General features: G+C 41.4%; 1 protein-coding gene across 1 annotated transcript in view; it reads right to left on the reverse strand.

The window, feature by feature from the left end:
• The window catches only part of FGFR3 (fibroblast growth factor receptor 3), a 73,516-nt gene that overhangs the window by 35,455 nt on the left and 15,646 nt on the right, over nt 1–22,415 (reverse strand). Inside the window, exons 2-3 of the mRNA XM_077814674.1 lie at nt 9,160–9,423; nt 1,493–1,546 (exon numbers count right to left, since the gene is read on the reverse strand). Coding sequence (XP_077670800.1) covers nt 1,493–1,546; nt 9,160–9,423 — 318 coding nt within the window. The remainder of the gene's footprint in view (nt 1–1,492; nt 1,547–9,159; nt 9,424–22,415) is intronic.

Raw genomic sequence — 22,415 nt, forward strand, 5'->3', positions numbered from 1 at the left:
TTAATTTAAGAAAAATGTGTCCTTTTGTAACACCACACAGCTCGTGTATTGTGACACCCAGTGCTAAGAGATGAAGCAGTTTACCATAACCCATATTTTTAAAAAAATATCTATACATAAACCAGCAAAGAACGATAAATTGTGTTAAATCAGGAGTTTCTCTAAGTCAGGGCCAAATCCTGAGTAGTGCTGACTACTTGCTTCACTTCCACTGGCTTCAAAGCATTAAAGGTGCTGAGTGTTTGTCAGGAGGTGCTGGTCAGTAGCAGGCCCTTAACGAGCAGGTATCAGAAAACCACAAACTGTTGCCGATGGCTCAGCTGGCACCGTAACTCCCAATTACTGTTCACCTCTTGCAAGACACCCTGGTACAAATTTATTACAGTGGCAGACCTGTTTTACAGAGTCCTAGAGATCTAATGCTGTGGGTAGGAGAAATGTTCCAGTCATGCTGAATTTCTGCCAAGGTACAGAGCTGATTTGGAGTTCAAATACTAGACATAGATTTATTAACACACACACACACACACACACAGGCAATGTGCCTTGCAGAAATATAAAGTGAATAATAAAAGACAACACTAACGCCTCTGAAGCATGTAATGATCCAGATTAATGAGATTACACTCAAAGTACCACGCACAAGGGTTGACAGAGCCTCACTGAAAAAGGAAAACAATGTGAGGCTCAGATTTGGGACTGATTTCACTATGAGTATCAGAGGGTGTAGATCAAACGGAGTTGTACTTGCTTAGGGCATCAATGAATCTTGCCTAAGGCTGCTCCTTCCCTCAAAAAGCTAGCTAGTAAAGAAAGCATTAAACTGGCTAAAGAAAATACAGGCTCAGATACTCCACTGGTGTAGAATCAGTATAGCGACACTGAAATAAAAAACACAGGTAGAATGAGTTTGCCTGAATTTAAATATAAGGACAGGTTTAATACCATAGTTCAAGAAGCTGAAGCAATAGGTCAAATCTACCTAGATTTTTAGAAGGTCATCACCACCCTGGTATTTGAGCATAAATATAAAGACCTTATAATAAATATCTGCCCTACCATCATTTATGAACTTCTAGAGCACACATCATTATGGTGGCTAGGTACCAAATCTAGGGGAATTCTTATTTCCAATGCTACAGGCTATCACCTTCAACTTTGAAGGAGGTAAGATACCTCCTTAGTGCACTTCAAAAGGTAGGTAACGCATTCCTGTTTTACGGACAGGGAAACTGAGGCAGAGAGATGTTCTGTCCCTTGTCCCAGGTCACCAAGTGAGTCCACAGCACAGATAGGACAAGAGCTCAGGTCTCCTGAGTGCATGATTGTGCCCTATCCACCAGGCTGCACAGTTCCCCATATACATTCTGAATAATAATAATATGCTGTATGCCCTATATTGTAATCAATGAAAACACCATCTTCTTGAGTGGAAATAGTATGAATGACATCTTTAAAGAAACAGACTATGCATTCAGGAACAAGCCATTACCTGTGTCTTCAGACTCATCATCATCATCTTCATCGTCACCTGATGATGGAGAATCTTGAAAGGGAAGAAAAAAAAGTCACTTCTTGTGCTGCTACTATTGGTGTTTCAGTATTTCATTTTCTTGATACCACTACGAGAAACGGTAGATTAAACTCCGTCATTAAAACGACCGTGGAGCAGTCTCTCGAGAGGCAGCTTCCCCATGGGAAACGTTGCACCTTCCCCCACCCTCCATAACTGCATTCTCGGGCACAACTGAGAGGATTTTTCACATTTGTCCAAAGAGGATCGGTCACTTCTGAGGAATGGAGATTGATGGACAAATACCACATGCCAAAACGGAGGGCAGCTGCAGCCCTACTGAAAACTAGGCCCTCTATGTCTCAGAAACTCTAACTTCAAGGCCTTTCTGCGATTTTTTACTGTCTTCTGCAGAATCTAAGATTTCATCCAAGAGAATAATAAAGGAAGCTCTCCTCCTTTCCACTGCTATCAACTTGCCCATGCAGAACAGCTAATCAAACAGCAGAAGCAGCAGAAGTGTGAATTGTTTCCCTCAACCTTGTGTTAAACATGATCAGCAAAAAAACCCAAAATAACCAACAAACAACCTCCTACCCCCAAGACTTGTGATTTTTTTCTTCTTCTTTATGGTGGCTAAAGATTGCCGGAAAGTATTTTCCCCAAGAAGGATCCTGTCTGGTTATTTCAAATCTTAGATATTCAGGTCCAGATGCTCAAAAGTATTTAGGGGCCTAACTCATGGGTGCCAGGTGCCTCAATATTTTTGAGGAGCTGGACCTCAGCTCCTGTCTAGGCTGAAAGACTCTGAATCCCTGATCTTGCAAAGACTTACCAGTGTGCATAACATTACACACTCTGAGTAGTCCCATTGACTCCACATTGCTATGGGATCACATATGGTGCATTACATTAAGCATGTGTGTTAAGTCTTTGAAGGCCTATGATGACTAGTGAACTACTGCAATGGTGAAATCACAAGAGCGATTCAATTAGAATTTTATTTCCTTTTCATTTCATCCTCCTCACCCTTATTTTTCTGACACAGACTCTTCTCACCTGTTCCCCAGACCAGGTCTTTCCACTAACACTCTTGGGAACTAAGTACTACAAAGGGGAAGATACTTGAGATAGGAGGACAGGGAAACCCACCATTTGCCACTCGGTCACAACTGCAGCATGGTGCCTTCATTACAATCAGGAGACATGGGGCAGGTCTACACTACAAATTTATATCAGCGCCGCTACAGCACGTTTGGTGAAGGCGCTTCAAGTTGACGGGAGCTCTCCTGTGGGCTTAATAAATCCACCTCCGTGACAGCTGGCAGGAGAAAGTCTCCTGCCGACACAGCACTGTCTACATGGGGGGTTAAGGGCAGCAAAACCGCGTCGCTCGGATGTGGATTTTTCCTACTGAAGTACGCACGCAGTGCAGACCCAGCCTAGGAAAGCAGGTACTTTATGTAAGTGCAGCTCTGCCTGCCAGTGGAGTTGTTAGTGTTTTCAGCTCTGGAGACTCAGCGCACATATTTGCAATGGCCATGTCATGATGCTCCTATAGGCGTGAGCAGCTGAACTGCAGTACCGGGTGGGGGCAGTGGGTACAGGTGCTCTGCATCTTTTGCCTGTTTTGTGCTGCTCTGTAGAAACACAGTGAGGGAGGATTTGAGGGGAAGCTGGGGTCATGGCCAGGGCGTCCAGTCTATATGGATGTTCTGGACAAAACCCTCCCAGAGGAATCACGTGATAGTCTTCTGCAGCTACTACAGCTCGGTAGATTTCTGATGGAAAAATTCCTTGGTTCCAAACAGTCCATGTCACGCAAAGCAGCTGCTCCCTTGCTCTGCCTCCAGGAGCCACAAAGCCCTGACCATGCAGAAGGGCTTTGAAGTGTCTGGGTGTCAGGTGGGATCAGAGACAATGTGTAACTCTTGGGGTGGGGGGCTAGAGACAGCATGGGACTGGGTGGGCTCTGCCCTGCTACATCAGCATTTCAGGGAGCAGGGCCAAATGGAAGGCAGAAATCGGAGGGAGGGGGAGAGCATGTGAGGTCACGCGCCGCCTCTGGGTGGCATCATGTAATAGAGCCACTGCTCCCACTGCACCTTGCGAGTGTGAGGCCCAACGATGCACTTTATCTCCTCATACAGTTGACTAATACTGAGACGGTCAGACCAGATCCAACCAATTGTCCACTACTCCAATACTCCACATCCAGTAATGGTCAGCATCAAGTATTTCAGATGTAAAAAAAACCCCATAACAATGGACTAAGGCTACCTAAAGGGGAAGCTTCTTTGACAAATACAGTATTTCCTTTTGCCAGCTTTAAATCTGAGCTCTTTTCATTTCATTAGGTCTCAAAGGGAAAATGGGAGAATCTAGTTTGTTGTCTCTAGACTATTCATTAAATTAATACCCCACTGTTATGTCACCTCTTGTTAGCTCCTCTCTAAGCTACACAACCCCAATCTTTCAAAATCTCTCCTCATATCCAAGTCGCTCCATGCTTCTAGGCACTTTCACTACTACCCTTCTCTGGATCTCTTCTTTTTTGGTTATATCCTTTCTGCAATGGGATATATTCTTTTTGAGACCAAAAATGCATATGCCAGGTGAGAGCATATTACCAATATGTAATGGCTTTATATTATTTTCTATATTCACCCCTACCATTTCACATCACCTAACACCATGTTTGCATTTATTGAGCTGCCTACAAAATGTTGTTAGTTCTTTTTTTCTGAGTGGCTACTGTTAGTTTAGAAACCACCAACCAATAAAATAATACCCTGAAGCCTGTTTGTAAGATTGAGCATTATTCATTGCTTCTTACTTTAAATAATCTCCAGTAAATATAAAAAAAGGCGTAATATTATGCAGCTGTTTTTACATTTTGATATAGCAGTAAAAGAAATGGGCAGTAGATTTTTAGGCAGTAGGAAATTCTATGAACGTTCAACATGTGGCCAGAAACGTAATGCATCCAATTTAGCCAAAGTTGGGCAGAATAGCCTTTGTTCCAAGATGAGTTCTTGCAATTTTTGTATCGTCTTCTACCCAGCTGACTGATAAATACAGTGAAAAAGCTAATAAACATATTACTGTTCTACAGAATCTGGAGAAACCTGCAGAAATATTCACTGTATAGAAACACAGGAGTTACCATATTGCATTAGATTATTGGGACATCATACCTAGCATCCTGTGTTTGGCCCAGATTCATTAAAACATGTGCACAACTTTCGGCATGTGTCTAAGTCCCACTAAAATCCCATGGGACTTGGTGAAAGTTTTCCATGTGCTTAAGTGCTTTGCTGAACTGGGACCTTTGACAATATCTGCTACAGATCCTGATGAAGACAAGAACATGACCAAATGTGCACTGCTGTACAAGGGAGAGGGAAGGGGTAAAATCCTTCCTCACCCTGCATCTTGAAAGTATGAGGTTTGGTAATCCTTATTTTGGCATGCATGATTATAATGATATTTATATGCTTTAAAATATACTAGTCTTAACTGTGTGTGGGGGGGTGGTGGGAAAGCACATTCTTCACTAAATACTATACTTTGACAAGAAATCAAACAGATTTCATGGATGGTGTTTTCCTTTCCTATCAGGGTAAGTGTTATCACTGACAGAAAGAAACGGTCTGTCTCATCTTACTCACAATGCTGAGTCTGTTCAGAAAGACTAGAATCAAGGTTTTAAAAATGGATGTCTAAAGTTAGGAGACTAAGTTCATATTCAGGTGCCTAAAGAAGTGGACTGACTTCAGAAGTGCTGAGAGTTCCAGATTGGAACTGAATTCAATGGGACCTGCTGGGCACACACTACTTTTGAAAAATCAAGTCACTTGTGTCAGTGCCTAAATAGGATCACAGGACCTTAGCATTAAGCACCCATTTTTGAAAATCTTGGCCTGGAGTTTTCAAAAGCTGCATTTTGGCACTGTGAGAAAAGAGCAAGTACTAGTAACCTGAGATCCTGTCCTGCCATGACTCCACTCACCCATCAGCTCCATGGGCAATTCTGTTCATGGGAGGCTTGCAGAACTGGAGCGTCAATAATTGGCATGCAGGATCAATTTTTTTTTTTTTTTTTTAAAGACAGATGTAAGCGTTAATGTTTGCTGATGGGAAATGGTGGTAAGTCACTTCTTAACTAGTGAAGTCTTGAATCCCACCCACACCCAGGGTCCTGTGTTTTAAAGACAAAGCTTAAAAGGTTCTAAGTCTATTCATACACAAATCTATTCTTTGATTAACCTTTACTGTACAAGGCAATAATTTTGAAGCTGATCTCCAAACCACCTTAATGAAAAAGTGGATTTGTTTTACTCCTTGTGATAGAGGGTGTACACCTCACACAGGCCCCGAAAGGGTTAATATGGACCTGACAGGTCAACTATGGTACCTGGCTGCACCTTGAGGGAAAACCAGGCTTAACTGATCATGAAGCCCAGCTGAGCAGGAGCAAGCTGGTTAGTACAAAGCCAGGAAGCTAAGAGCAGAAGAGAGTGCACAGTCACTCTCTTTAGGAACAGCGGAAGAAACCTGGACGGATGGAGGGAAGAATAAACCCTGGGATCCTAACCCTGAAAGAAGGGTCAACCCAGGGAAGTTGTGGGGAAGAAAGGCTGAGAGAGGCTGGGTAGGAAGAGACCCAGGGAAACACCGGCAAGGGAACTATGTAAACCATGGCTGACAGTTATAGGGTCCCTGGGCTGGAACCTAGTGTAGAGGGGAGTGCCTGGCCACCATTGGCAAAGCAGCATGAGCACAGTCAGGGGCCAGGACCTGACACCAGGTGTAGGAACTGTTTGTTGAACTTAGTTACCCCGGAAGGGATGGACATTAACATAGTAATCTGGTCCTCCTGAGTAAATCTAATGAGGGTCTGGAAGCATCACTAAGAAGGAAGCTCTCTCTCAGAGACACTAGGTACCTGTACCATTTATTAAACGGAAATTTTAAACACGCATGTCTATAAGTTTAAAGGACCTACTTTTGCTCAGTTACAGAGTAAACTCCAGTTTGTTACTACCAATACCAGGGTAACTGAGTAATTATGCCACATAATCTTAGCGAACAAATATTTAGATATCTAAGGAATTCTAACTAACCCTGGTGTTACTTTTAAAATGCAGGAATGTAAACCCCACTCTCAGATTACAGTCTCACTCTTGGAGTTGAACGCTAAGCAATCAGTAGTAATTATGAAGAAACATAAGCGAATATAACAGGAGCCACTAGTGCCACCCAATGCAAAGGCTTCAAAGTTTAAAACAAACATGGCTGACAGCTAAAACTGAAACTCCCAGCAGCACTTTGGTTGTAATGACACTGAGCTAACAGAATCAAAGATGCATAATGTTGGCAGAATGGTGGTTCAGGTTACTCACTTGCTCTCAAGCGGTTATTAGCTATTATTAGCCAAGAAGAAAAACACAGGGGCTTAAACTTTTAAAAGCACAAGATTATCAGTCTTTCCACTATTAAAAACAATTTCTCACTTTACCACTTTTTGGTCTGACAGCTGTTTCACTTGAGTGTATAGCCAGCTGCCCTTTCCTGCCTCCGTTGCCCCTTGAACTCAAAAGCATTTTAATGACACTTTAGAAATGTTTGTATCTTTTTTTTTTTTTAACAACCTGAAGTTCCCTATTCCCAATAATCGCACCTAGTTAAAGAAAATCTTTCAAGAGCCAAATACTTCTTTAACCATTTAATTGATATGACCCTGAAATGTTCACAGTGATCTCCAATAATGTTCAATTACAATCAGATGTTTGTCAAGATTAAGATTTTTCCTTAAACAATTTGGATTTCATTATTTGTACAATGTTCCAGCTATGGTGAGAGACCCCCTGTGATCAGAAGTGGGTGCCTCCATTTTTGAGTGTCCAATTTGAGACACCCAGGCCAATATCTTCAAAAGGTATTTTTGGCACCTAAATACCTTGGAGGATCTGGGCCCAGGGCCTAGTTTACTGAAATGCTTAGCACTCAACTCCAAAGGAAGTAAACGGAGATAGGTTCAAAGTGCCCATAGGTGACTCAAAATCCGTAGATACTTTGAAAACCAGGCCTTAATCCAGGGGTTCTCAAACTGGGGGTCATGACCCCTCATAGGGTTGTAAGGTTATTACATGGAGGGTCGCAAGATGTTATCTCCACCCCCAGACATTGCTTTGCCTCCAGCATTTATAATGGTGTTAAATATAAAAAATGTGTTTTTAATTTATAAAATTAAAATTTTATAGTGAGTGGGTCACATTCAGAGGCTTGCTGTATGAATAGAGGTCACCAATACAAAAGTTTGAGAACCACTGCCTTAATCTATTTAATCAGGATTATTATCAACTAATGACACTGATGTTTATCCAACCACCTGTCCAGCAGTTTTCAATAACAATGGGTGTTCTTAGCTAATTATCTACTAATTACTTGTCAGAAACAGAGACATTCTGGCACCTTAGAGTTCAGTAATCTATGTTTGGAGCAGTTTATGGTTGTCCAGCCCTAATTATCTTAATTATGCTAAAAAGGTTAGGCAAATGACAGGAGCTGTTTCATTGACACATATTTGTTTGAAAGTTTTGATATGTTCCGTTTAATGCCACTGAAAACCAGGAGCCCATTTCCACTAGAATGAGAAGAGGAACATTGCACATATTTGGGGCACACACTCTGGATGTCAACACACAGACTCCACATGAAGCTGTCAAGTGGAAACCAACTGGTGTGAGGAAATGAGGGTGCCCAAGAGAAATGTTATGAAGAACCCTTAGCGGGAAGGGCAAAACAGTCCATCACAACACCACAAAGCAGATGGAAGCAGCAGCTAATGACAGAGGGATGAATAGGGCCAAGGGAATAAGATGTACATTTTTAACAGTGAGAGTAATTAAGTGCTGGAACAATTTACAGGGGGTTGCAGTGGATTCTCCATCACTGGCAAGTTCTAAAATCAAGATTGGATGTTTTTCTAAAAGGTCTGCTCTTGGAATTATTTTGGGGAAGTTCTATGACCTGTACTATACAGGAAGTAAGATTAGATTATTTCAATGTCCCTTCTGACTTTAGAATCTGTGAAAGTCCGTGTTTCCACCCTGTGTGCCAACACTAGTGCAAAGATGTAGTATGCAATAATAAATTTAATGCCCTAAGATTCCCAAATAGATTGTGTACAAAAATGATATTTCTAAAATGGATCCGCAAAATTATGTCATGTGGTTAGGGAGGAAGTACTGTCTATCAGCTAGAACTGGGGATTAGTAGTCAGGACTCCTGAGTTCTATTTCTCAGTGAGCCTCAGTTTACCCATCCATAAAATACCTCAAAGGGATGTATATCATTTATGGTACTTTACCAAGTACTGTGAATTAAACATCTATAAGCATTCAGGGGGATTTTGGTTTCAATCTGTATAACAGCATTTTCAAAGCTCCCATGATATGAATCTCTAGACTAACATGCATTACGGAAAAGTGGTTTCTACTTCTGTCTACTTTGACTTTGCTAGAAATTGAGAGTTCATGTAGAAGCCCGCAGAATACAGAAAACGAATGCCAGCTATGTTGGCCATCTGTAGAAACAAGAATAAAAAACAAAACAAAAAAAATTTGCATTACAGCACTCACCTGTTACTCTGACTGTAAAGTTACCCAGAACCTCACTGGAATGCCGTGGCTTGCAACTGTACAGCCCAGAGTCCTCATATGACACATTAATTATCTTCAACAGTTTTTGTCCAATATGTGTTCTGTTGGTAGGTGCAATCCCAATGCCATCTTTGAACCAGAAAACTGACATGGAAGAGCCCTGGGTGTTACAGGAAAGTTCAATGGTATCTCCACTTCCAAACACCAATTCCTCCAGAAAGGCAGTCTCGCTCCCCAGATATTCTGTGACGGAGAAGAAAAATAAATAACTAAATAACGCAGTGACCAAACAGTGATCAAAGAGCCTGGCTTGACTGATGACAACCGCCATGGTTGTCTCATGCACCTAGGAGCCAAGAGATGAAACCTGCGGAAATACCATCAACTGGTGACAATCAGTGGTTTACCTTAGTCAGATAACAGCATTCAGCACCATACAGGTGCTGTTTAGATCGAGTACTGGCAGTCCTTGGACTTACGACACAATTGGTTCCTGAAAATCAAGCCATAAGTCGAAAATGTCATAACTCGAATTTCCCATAGGAACCATGTTGGATCGAGCATCGTAAAGTCAAAACCAACGTCGTAAAGTCAAAACACTATGACGATTTATAAACGTCCTAAGTGCCTTTTGTCGTAACTCGAACGTCATAAAGCCGGGGGCTGCTGGTACTTTAACAGCAGCTCACTTAGAGGTACTGATGGCACTAAATCCTGCTTGCTTTACTCACTGTGAGTAGGGTCAATGAAGTGAATGAAATTCAAGCAAAGCTGCAGTACGAAAACAGTAGGTGCTGTCAGTGAAATAAATGATTTTGGAATTAGTGCCACCAGGTTTACAACTTGTTCCCTAGAGCCTCACATTACAACATGCCACGGGTCAACAGGACTGAAGCAGGACTAGGCAGGATTGGGCCTTTTGTTTTGGGTTTGTGTTTTTTTTTTTTTTTTTGCAGTTGTGTCAGCATTACCCCTACAAAGCCCTCTCTCTTTTTGAGGTTTGTAATTGAGCTACAAACATTTTCTGTAAGCTGAAGCTCACTACATTAGGCATCAGGCCTGTGGCCGTTTCTCTTTCTTCAATTAAACAAAATGTTATTTTGGCCAATTTTATTTTTTTATTTTATTTTATTTTAAAGAAAAGACAAATAGTTCATGAGGGAGGATGATTTTGGCTCCCTTATTTGTGTATTTTATGGCAAATGGATAACCCAAGGTTAATATCTAGGGTGAAATCCTGGCCTTTGAGAAGTCAATGTCAAAGCTCCCACAGACTGCAAGGGGGCAAGACTTCATCCCTTACGCTAATGTATTATCTTTCACTTCAAAACACTTTATAAACCACTATGCTTAACTGGGAAGGGGAAACATGGGGGTCATCTCTACAATAAGTTATCTAAGTTCTGCTCCTGCTGCTGCTGTTCTCCTCTGCCCAGAGCTTCCCATTCCTGCGGCTTGTCAGAATTAAACCCTGCCCTGCCCTCCTCCTGATCCCCCAGCAAGCAGGAAGGCAAAAAGAAAGAAAAAAAAATCACTAGAATCGCAGTCATGCACACACAGCGCCATTGTACAGCCTGGTTTCTGGCAGGGCTAGAGAGGCTGCCTCCACTCCTTCTTGAGGAAGGAAAAAGCTAGAAAAATGGCCAAAATGTGGGATAGCCTACAAAATGCAGTGGAGTCATAACCGCATATGATGCTGCATGCTGGGTGGGCTGGGGCAAACAAATAAGTCCCTGACTTGAAGGGCTCATGGTCCAGAGTCCAAATCCTAGTCCCCTGAGAGTCGCTGCACAGATTTCAATGGGGATACTCACGTGACTGAGGATTTGGCCCTTCCCGTGGTCATACTTTACAATGTAGAACACACACAGACTTGCATATGGTTAGTACCACTGGAATGTTTCATGGAACTCATGGACCTTAATGGAGACTTTGTTTCAGAAATATGAGGTGGTGTGATGGTGCCCACAGAATGGGTGAAGACGACTCCAGGAGAGAAGGCTGGGCAGAGCACAAGGGGCGGGAAGAGTTTTAGAAGTTAACTGACCCATTCAGTAGCTCTGAAATAGCCACTGCATTCAAAATGGAGCAGAATTTTATCTATCCAGCCAGCCAGGAGCTGCACAGACAAAACAACCCAGAGGCTGGACACAAAGCCCCAGGCATCTATATTCAATCATGATGTTCCAAAACACAAGAGCTCGTAGCAACAATGCTGCAGCACATTGGGCACTTACTGTAGTAGAAATCTGTCGTGTTTAGTTTTATATGAGATGGTGACAAAAGAAAAGAAGTTTAAAGCCTTGATGTTTCTCAAGTTTAAAGCCTTGATGTTTGTTTAACTTCCATCAATTTTAACAACAGTCATACATACACATTGAGACTGCAATTCCAGGGTCTGATTTTGCACTGGCATTGATTTTACTCTGGTGTAACTATTTACTTCAACAGAGTTACTCCCAGTTTACACCAACTAATGAGAATAATCAGTAAACTGCCACTCAACCTCAAGGTGAAACCCTGGTCCTGCTGATGTCAACTGCAACACTTCCACTGACTTCAATGGAATCAGGATTTCACCCTCCATCATTCGAAGATGGGTCCAAACCTATGATTCAAATACACCTTAAATTTAGCTCAGCTTCAGATCCTTGTCCAGATCGGAGGAAATTCAGGTCTGGATTTGTAACTGGACATCAGTGGATCAGATCCTCAGTTAAGCGTTAGGATTAAAGCTGGTCAAAAAATTTGCCTCCCCTGGATATTTTTCATTTTCAGTGGAAATTTGAATATCAAAATATTTCAGCCATAAACTTGAATACTTAAATTTGTAAGTGCTGCTCAGTTGTTTTATGGAAGTTGTAGGTCAGCTGCCTCACGTTCCCGTTCTTCTCTATAGGCTTCATGCTCAGACGACATACCCATGATGCACAATGGCCTCCGCTCTTGGAGCGGGAGATGGTGCATCATGTGAGCCCCTGGCCATGGCCCCTCATGGGAGAGGTCATCTGGCCGGGAGCCTGGCCCACAGAGGAAAATGTGAACATGAAGCAGCTGAACTCGAATCCCCAAGAGGCACTGCAGCAACGTTCACACGCTGAAATACTTCAGTTTTCAAGTGTTCATTTTTTTGATGAAAAAAAACTAAGTTTCTGGAGAAGGCACATACTTTGCATGAAAAATTCCATTTTGTCAAAAACCCAGTTTCCCACTGAACAACAGTTTTGAGGAAAACTCCTCATGGACATCAGACCTGCGAGACCCCTGGGCAGAACACAGCTGAGGAGAGGAAACACCACTATGGTGTTTTCCATTTTAACTATGAATTTCCTTGGTTTTGCTGGTTTGCACCACAACCCGAGTATTACTTCAATAGTGCTAACTTCTGGCCTGCAATGTAAGGACCCCATATATAGCTTCACACTTGCAAGCCTGAGTACTGTTCTTTGTCTATTGACCTTGATGGAAGTTCTTGCTAATTTAATCCATTAGAAAACAAACTCCATGCAGCTGCACAATTCATCCATATAAAATACTCGGTTTTACCCAAGTTGTTTGCCAAGTGATCAAGACTTGTATATTTTGGCGTTTATATCATAAATTCACCAAACAGGAACAAGCCCAGACTAAATGCAAACTGCACTGAATGGAACAGCCATTTAAAAATAAGCTTCCCTTTTAAAGTGATAATGAAACTGTTTCATGACAAAGCGACAAACTATTTTTACAAAAGCCATTTTGGGGTTACTGTAATAAAGGACACATTTACTCTAGGCTCTGGACTGGCAACAGCTGGGGTCTGAGGTCTCTGCTGTGGCCACAGCACCGTCATCTGTCATTTCTGACAGCTTTGTTTTGATGAGGGTTGTTAGGAAGGTACCTTGCCCTTCCCCCCTATAGTGCTGCCCGACTGGTTCTCAACTGAGTTACTTAGCTGTATCTAGCTATCTATACAGATTTTAATCTGCATAGAGAATGGAAAATAGACAGGTCTGTTTTTCTAGGCTTCTTTTCTAGTTTGCTCATAGTCTCTGTCAATCTCACTTGGGTGAAAATTCCTTCCCAACCCCAAATATGGTCATCAGTTACACCCTGAGCACGTGGGCAACACCACCAACCAGACACTTGGCAAAGAATTCTTTGTAGTAACTCAGGCCTCCCTATCTAGTGTCCATCATTAGAGATATTTACTACTGGCGGTCACAAATAGGCTACATGTCATTGTAGGCAGTTTCTCTGGTCTTCTCTCCTGTGATATGCCTAGCACAACTTTGGGAACTGTCAAAATAATCATTAGTTTCATATCTGGGCTCTCTAGTCTTGCAACATCTGTTACTATTGTTATTTATTTGTACTATGGTAGAGCCTAGAGGTTCCAATAGTGACTGCAGCCTGACATAGTAAAAGGGACAACCCCTGCCACAAAGAGCTTACAATTGAAACAAGAAAAGACAAGCATGGGAGACTGGAAGCATTTCACAGACGAGACACTGAGGCACAGCTAGGTTTAGCGTGCGGGTGCTGGGAGGTGTTGGTGGCCTATGATATACAGGAGGTCAGACTGAATAGATGATCTGGTGGTCTCGTCTGGCCTTAAACTACAACTCTCAGCGTGACTTGCCCAAGGTCAAAGGGGAAGTTTATGGGCAAAGCCAGAAAATGAATTCAGATCCCCTTAGTCCCAGTCCAGTGCTTTAACCACAAGACCACCCTCACTCCAAAGAGAATAGCATTTTCAATGACCTTTCTTTCAAAAACTTTCATGAACTATTTCTATTATAATTAGGTCATAAAACTCCTCCCCACCCCCAAAAGAAAAAAAACTTAATTTGGGACCTAAATGACCTAACAGTGTCTCTTCAAAATCCACAGACAGTTACAAACAAATACTTTCAGAGGTATAAATTATCACAAGGGTTATGGGAGCTTATTATGTCACTTACCAACCGTGCTAGAATTAATGAGTATGAAGCTTTAATAGGTTCTTATAAAGGAGGAGGTAATTTAGGTTTTGGACTCCCATGATATGACTAAAATTCAACCATTTATTAGTTTATCCAAAGCACTAATGAGCAGAGAATTACCAAGAGGCCCTTCTAACGAAGATCAGCTCTTGTAGTAATGCATGTCACTGCTAGAAAGACCTTGTAGCAAACTTGTTAGAGAAAAGATACCATTTTCAGACTGGTGATAATTAAAAAAAGATTTGCTACAAGAGCTAATAAAGAAATGTCTTCTACAATAAAAAGCAACTGGCTCAGCTCTTTCAAATGACTGTGTGCGTGTTCATTTATAAGATACTTCATATCTCCCTGTTTGCTTGGCTCATCCATAGCACTAATTCCCTTTCGGTGTGGTTTTTAGTTCCAGTGTTTAAGTGTGCTAGTATTTCCATCAGATGTCTACTCCTCTTAGGCATCAAAACTCATTTTGGGATGAACCTGAAACCAATTTTTTTTTAAATTCCTGCAGCTGTTTTTAAACTGCAGCAGTACAGTTAGAGTTGTGTCTCTCTCACTCTCTATGTCTCCCTCTCTCTATCATGCAGCTAACCCTCTGAACCCCACAATGATGTTTTACAGGGTCATTTTACAGTTCCTCTGTAACAAGGGACTAAATGATTCTGCTATTTTACTTTTAAATGGAGGATATTTTATTCTTTGAAAACTGGGCAGGTAACATGCAAGATTTTAATAAGCACCGTGGTAATTACACTGTATCGATCCCTTGCTTCATTTTAATTCTACAGACAAACGCCATACTGCATAATTCAGCAACTATATTTTATCATGCAAAATCTGTTGTGACAACAGATTAAGTAGGAACATGGGAGTAAAATACAGTGTCAGACCATTCCAGGCGTCCTGTTTCCAGAGGATTACACTCATATAGTACTTGGCCAACAGTGTGAAGCCAGAAGAAGGAAATGCGTTTGTATATACTTAGATGGCCCATATCTTCACAGAATCTCATCACCCCAAAACTAGCAATGAATTTAACCTCACCACACCCCCGTGAGGTAAGGAAGTATTATCCCTATTTTACAGGCAGAGAAACTAAGGCACAGAGAGATTAAATAATTTCCCCAGGGTCGTACAGGAAGCCTAAGGCAGAGATGGGATTAGAAGACAGACCCCTTGCATCTCAGCCCAGTTCCTTACCCACCAGACCATCCTTCCTTTGTTGGGTAATCAGTTTATTCCATCAGACTTGATATTTGACTTCCCTTCTCTTAGGTGACTTCCATACAAGGGTTAATAGGGGGTCATAATTATCTGCCCACAGCACTCACTGACTCAATATAGAACTTCTATGTGGCAAAATATCCAGGTACCATAGGACACACTTTTAGCCTTCACATCAAACATCTTTGCTTCCCTCATTAAAACATCTACTTGTGAATCAGGCTGGAGGCAATTTCTGTTCTAGAAGACACAGGCATGGTGAGTTCTACCATTCCCTGTGTTTTTTCTCATTATACTGACTGAAAGCTATTCTTGTCTTAGGGGGAAAGCTACATAGGTTGAAATTAATTTATTCCTGCTGAAACTCCACTGAAGTCAATGAGTCACATTATGAAATTATCGGCCCTCTTATCATTTGCACCTCTTTTCTAGTTAAGGTGGACGTATTTCATATTGCACATGAAGCCTCACACAAAAAGATAGTCACTCCACAATCTTATCAAAGTGTTTGATTAATTCGGTATTGTGAAGAACACACTTTGTTACCTGCAGGGGAGCTAACCTGCTCCACCCACCTTTCACCTAGAATACAACCCATGCAAGGTATGCTCGCCTGTGGAAGTTAATTTATGATCACTCCATGGGAAATTGAGCTCAAAATTATACAGATGACTCTGTGGAGCAATGAGAACACAGCTCTGAGGCCCACTCAACCCTCTGAGTCACAGCAGACTTTGCCTGGGGGTGACAGAGCTGATATAGCCAGCTCCTCTGCCTTCCCCAGCATATAGGGCCTGTAAGGGTGGTTCCAGGAAGGGGACACGGCCAGAGCACCACCATGTTCTAGCCATCCCCAGCTGGCAGTTGGTCCCGTGAGGGCCATAACCCTACCAAAAAAATTTAGAGCAGCTCTGGCCAGCTCCAGGATCAGGAAGTCTCAAATAGCTCTTACTCTCTCCTCACCCACCTAAGGGCAGAAGCTAATAGACACAACTGAGCACTGAGTCCATTGGTCCAGATTCCAGTTCCAATCTCCCGGCAGAGGAAGTCAGGAGTAACTCCATGAAGTCAAGGAAGTTACAGTATCATAAAAATCAGAGTCAGAGAGAACAGAACTCAGCAAACTCTTGTGCTACCTGATTGTGCTCCTGCTATTCTTCCTTCCTCCTATTATAAACCCCCTCTCTACCTGCATACGTTAAGCTCTAGCCACACTCCCCAATGCAAGGGCATCCAAGGTTCTCATCAATCACAGATACATAGCGACATGAACACTGCATTGCCATGTTAGCGTGGAAATACTGAATGATTATGTTTCTAAGTGGGTGAGTAAAGTGTGTTAGGTATGTCACAGAACATGGAGAAGAAACAGATCCTGAACCAAGCAGCTCCCAATCTACATCCAGACATCACATTAAAATTGGTAACACAGAAACAGAGGGGAGGTGGAAGGGAGAGCAACGGGTTACAATTAAGATTGTGGGAATGCTTGTTTATAAAGCACATTTTGTCAGTAAAGATAAGGTCAAGGGAATGACCCTTGCAGTGAGTGGGGGAGTTGATCCAGGGCAGCAAACATCAAATGTTGATGAAATGTCACCAAACACTGTCAGGCTATCATGATGAAATTATTCTGCAGTGCTCTCCAACTTTACATAACACAAAATTCCATCCCCCTGCCCCCCCCTTTTTGGCTGCCGTGATCCCAACAACTCCAGTCCTTTTGCAATGCTCCCCGCACTTGAGGGCAATGTGGCTCAGCTAGACATTGCCCTGAGATATTTATACTGCTTTGCAGAGATCACATTACATAGATTTGGTATTATAATGCCAATGAAGCAGTAGTGTCTTGTTGAAGATGCCATTACAGACTTAATATAATGGTTACATAAATGTGCCAACATGTGTTAGGAATCAAATGAGCAGCGTTGTCGGGCAAAACCAATTTTGTTGCTTTCTGTGTAAGATCTTTGACAAAAGGGGGGAAAAAAGTCAATGAACAGTTCTCAACCTTCATGGATCATTTTTCCACAGTATCAGGCTGTAACCAGTGATGGTGCAAAAAAACAGTGTCTTTCCTTTCAGATAACAATGCCATCTGGGATGTTTCACTAGGTAGGTGTCTGCATTAGCTTCTTTGGAAGAAACAAAGATCAGTAATTGTTCAGGAGTTCAGAGACTACTAGTGCAAAAAAAATATCTGCTTCTTTAATAACAAAAGGGTGCCATCTCTCAGTACTATTCTGCAATCTATTTTAAACCTTTAAAAACAAGACTCAGATCAGATGAAAGATGACAAATTCTTCAAAGGACAAAAGGCCAACATTCACAAAATTGGTTGCCTAAGTTATGCACCTAAATCCAGGTATGTGGTCTGATTTTCACAGGCAACAAGAATAGGGATTGGGGTTGCCCAACATTCCTGAAAATCACAAACATCTACAATAGAACACTGAAGCAGCCTGATTCACAGAAGGAATGAGCACCCAGCTGCCTGACTGAAGTCAACGGGAACTCCTGGGTGCTCCACATTGTTGAAAAATCAGGTCATCTGTATAGGTGCCTAAACAGCAATCTAGAGGCCTGACTTTAAGGTCACATGTTTAAAAACTTTATTTCCTAGTCTTCTGAAGAAGCAATTTCATCTTTCAGCAGTAGTTTGTGGTTTTTTGTTTTTAAAAAGCTTTAAATGGATTTCAAAATAATAATGAGAACCACTGCAGTATAAAACAGTTTATCACTATGGGAGCCTCCATACTCTGGAACTGTTATTGGCCTACGTTTCTTCCTAAGAAGTTAATGTTCTTTTACTAAAAAAAAGCGAATAGATTAACTGCCGTCATATGACCACAACCGTAGGTAGAAAAATGTTAGTCCTCTTAGTAAAGACTTAATTAAAAAAGACAAACAACATTAAATGTAATTAAAAATGATAAGCAGATTTTATTTTGTTTGTATATTGTTTTCTTTATAAACTCGGATTGATGGGAAAAATCATTAGCGTTTGGATTGGATACAGTCATACTGACTTTGAAGGGCTTCTAGGATGGAAAAGCAGATGTTACAAATCTGCCTCATCTATTGAGCCACTGTTGACTCTCTGTTGTGCAAATCCTAATTTACATCTGCATGAAAGGTTTCAGAGATTAAGTGGCATTCAAGGAGTAATATTAACTTTTCTCCTTCCCTCCAATCCTCCTTTGAATGGATTTACTACTAGCAATTAGCTTTCTGTTTCATCAACCAAGTAGAAAACAGGATTCATCAGGATTCTACAGTATTTTGTTTTTAATGGAGTGTTTTCTTAAATCACCTAATTGATATACCGAGTCAGAAGAAGGAATAAAGTAACACATATAAAATAGTTACAGACATACTCTAGCTCAGATTTACTTTCCTTTCTCATAAGGTAGTAAATCAAACATGTCTCATTATACTAAACTAGATACATCTAACAAATTGGGAATATTTAAAATCTACCCTTAGACACAGGACTTCGATGGCTATTGCGTGTCCAGAATTGAGGGCAGGATTTGGGATCTGTGTTTTTCTCTTAAAAGCAGTGGGGCACAGTGACTGGAGAGGTCTTCTTAAAATCTGGTGCACTATATAGCTCAAACATGTTTGCATTTGTTTCACAATGTGGGGATCCTCAAACAGAACTTAAATGAAAAAGGCAATGACCAACTTTGATTTTATCCCAATAATGATTGAGAAGCATTTTCTAAAAAGAGATCTGAAGTATCCTCGACTTATTAATCAACAGTCCTAAAGGGTCATAGTGTAAACGAGAAGAGTATGGCAGAGACACTTGCACGTTTGCATAGCAAACGCACAGGATGTTGTGAGGTGCCCACATTTTACCTGAATTGGGACTGCAGACATAGTTGCTCAAAACAGCCATGGAAACTACAAGCCCCAGAATGCAATGCACCGCCTCGATCCAAGAAGACGACTGTTGGACCAAGATGGAGCGCTACATACTGGGACCTGTAGCTCTCATGGATTGAAACTCCCTATTAAAGATGAGGGAATAGAGACCTACATTTTAGAACTCTTTGGGCTATGTTTGACTTGCAGGCTATGTTTTAGGCTGCATTTTAATACATTCCAAAGTTGGCTAACAGCTGGTGGCAACACATGTGTAGCACATTCTGGAGCTCTCCTCAAGATCTGAGCCGTTTACGGGGGGAAGCTAGACTGGCAAAGTGACAAGGAGGAACAAGACTGAATATCCTGCTGCACCTGAGAGAAGCTACTGACAGGCAGGCTGAATTGTATAAATACAAGAAAAAGCAGCAACCAGCCTCCTGCCCTCACAATGTTTCAAGCATAAGGGGAAAGGAGGCTGCCCCTAACACAACGTTGCATGTATTGTTAGTATTTTGATTTGCTCTCCTTATACCCAAGGATCTCAGAAGGCCTTGCAACAATTGCTAGATTCAGCTTCTCAATATCCCTACAAAGTAGGTAAATATTAAAGATACAACACAGATAGGGAAATTAGGGCACACGGTGGTTAAGGACTGGATCATGTTCCCACTGGAGTTAATGGATGTCTTGTCACTGATCTTTATGGGAGCAGGACACATACTTGTCACACCTCTGCAACAGGCTTCCTTCGTGACCTCTGACAAAACCTCAGCATCCCAACATCCAAACCTTGACCATAACCACAACATCCTTACTCCCTTTGCCGGACCAGCCCACACAGCTGGGCTGTTGTGAAGAGTACTGGCTAGGCTCTTGGAAAGCTTGCAACAAGATTCAGTCAATTAAGCAAACAAGTAGTACAAGAGGCGTAGGAGAAGGAGGGAAATGCAAGTTTTTTTTTAACCTTGCTATAAAATCTTTCAAACATGTACATCATCATTATAAAGGCAAATATTGCAAAGATTTAAAGGCTGTTTTGGGGTATTTTTTATTGCTTTCCCTCCCTTAATTCCTCCACCTCCTTCCAAAACGGTTAATCTCCCGCATACTGAGACTTACCTACCTCAGAGAGGTGTTTTGACAATTAGTTAATGTCTACACGTGAGTGCTCTGGATGTGTCATGAGACAAACATTTAAACAGTGCAAAGTTCAGCAGGCCTGAATGGAGAAGTTTAGAGTTAAGTTTTGTTTCTGAGGCAGTTACTGAAACAGCAAAGATTCATAGTTTCTTTTTCACTCCCAGCCAGGACCAGCCTGGGCATTTATTAGTGATGCTTTATGGAGTCTGCTTCGAGATCACATGGCATCAGACAAATCTGCCATAAAGCCCCAACCTTTCCCCTTCAATTCACAGCTATGCAGATACCAAATCCCAGTTCCTCTGAGTTTCCTTGCACTTTTAATGTGCGCTCCTCTAATCTTCATTTAATACAGGCAGCTGGCTGTAAATACCCCAGAACAATGAGTTTAATCCTAAGCATCCTGAAAGCCCCCTGCACCAAAAACGAAGCGAAATAAAAAGAACAGCCTCCTCACAACAAGATGGAGAAATCCAAGCTATCCACTGGGCCAAAGGAGGAGAAAGACACAATGAGCTAAATTTTGCCTGGCTTGCTAATTAAAAACGGAAGCTACTACACTCTGGAGCCAATGTTTGGAGGTGGGGGAGTTTTCATTCTATTCAAAAATGGGCTTCCAACTGGGACCATATTCACCCAGCATTAATTGTCATTCCAACTACGAGTGTCCTAGTTTCAAAATGAAAACTACTCTCCAGTGCAGCTAGTGAAAGCTAACACCAGTTTTAGTGCATTAAACAAAATGTATTGATTGAATTTTCCCACCCACTAAAACTTTAATAAGCATTAAACCTCAAAACTCCTGGCCCTGTTTCCTCACTCTACCTTCTCCTCCATATAAAGAGGGAAACTCCTCTACCTGGAGACTATGGTTTAGTGTTTGTAATTATGAAACTATCAATTGCCTTTAGTTCAGCAATTTTAAAAAATACCCTTTAAAAAACTCTCACAACACATATTAGGAGATGGTAAAGGTTTCTGGCGCTTATTTTTATGTATACTAGGAGTAAAGCAAAACCAAACAAAAAAATTGTCTTCCTGTAATGACATAAAATGGGCCCCTTCCATAGTTCCTTATTCTTAAGGATGAGCTCAGAGCAAGTGTCTTCACGGCTTAGACTCCTCTCTACTAGTTATATTAAATAGGGTAAAAAAATAAAATAAAATACATAATTTTGGTGTATTTTCATTGTATACTTAACAAAACTGAAGGCCAAACTTTGCAAGTTTAGGGGTCTAAGGCTAGGCATCTAAATCCCAATCTAAAATTAGTAGCCTGATTTTATAAAGGTGCTGAATCCATTGAATTCAATGGAAGCTGTGTTTGCTCGACAGCTTTCAAAACCACACCAGTTATTTCAGTGCTAAGGGTGGATTTAGATGCCAGGCTTCCCAGTTTGAAAAGCTTGTCTGTAGTCTCCAATTTCCCCTTCTGTGGGGTTTTACTGAGTTTTATCCATTTTAACCTAAGACAGAAATCGTGGAGATGGGTTTTAAAAGCAGAGGCTGCAACATTCCATCTACTGCAAAACTTCGCTCTCATCCTTCAGCTTTAAAAAATGATGCTTTCTGACACTATATAAAAAGTGGGTGTTCAGAAGTTCTCTATTTCTCTCTCTCTCTTTCAAAAAAAAAATCAATAAAGGGAGCAGACAGCTCCAAATTCAGTGTTCTGTTAAACTGGCCTCTAGATTTTTTTCAGCTTGTTTGATCTTTTCTTTTACAAGAATTTCTATTTTCACCTTGCTGCACTCAAATGCCATGGTAATGTCTGTTCCATGTCTTTAGTAGGAAATACAGTCAGTTCTTTATTTTTCTTAAGTCCACGAAGTTATACAAAACAGACGTGGAAAACAAACCCTAAATTATCAGAACTTGGCGGCTTAAAAACTACATACACGCACACAAATCCGATCAAATGTAACATTTGATCATTTCCAGCAGCAGGGCATCAAGTTCAACAGAATTGATCTTTTAATGGTCTTGTGTAACCGTATCTATTACAATGGGTTTCTAACAGCACGTAATAAATTAAGA

Source organism: Eretmochelys imbricata, chromosome 4 (genome assembly GCF_965152235.1).
Source record: "Eretmochelys imbricata isolate rEreImb1 chromosome 4, rEreImb1.hap1, whole genome shotgun sequence".
NCBI lineage: Eukaryota > Metazoa > Chordata > Testudines > Cheloniidae > Eretmochelys > Eretmochelys imbricata.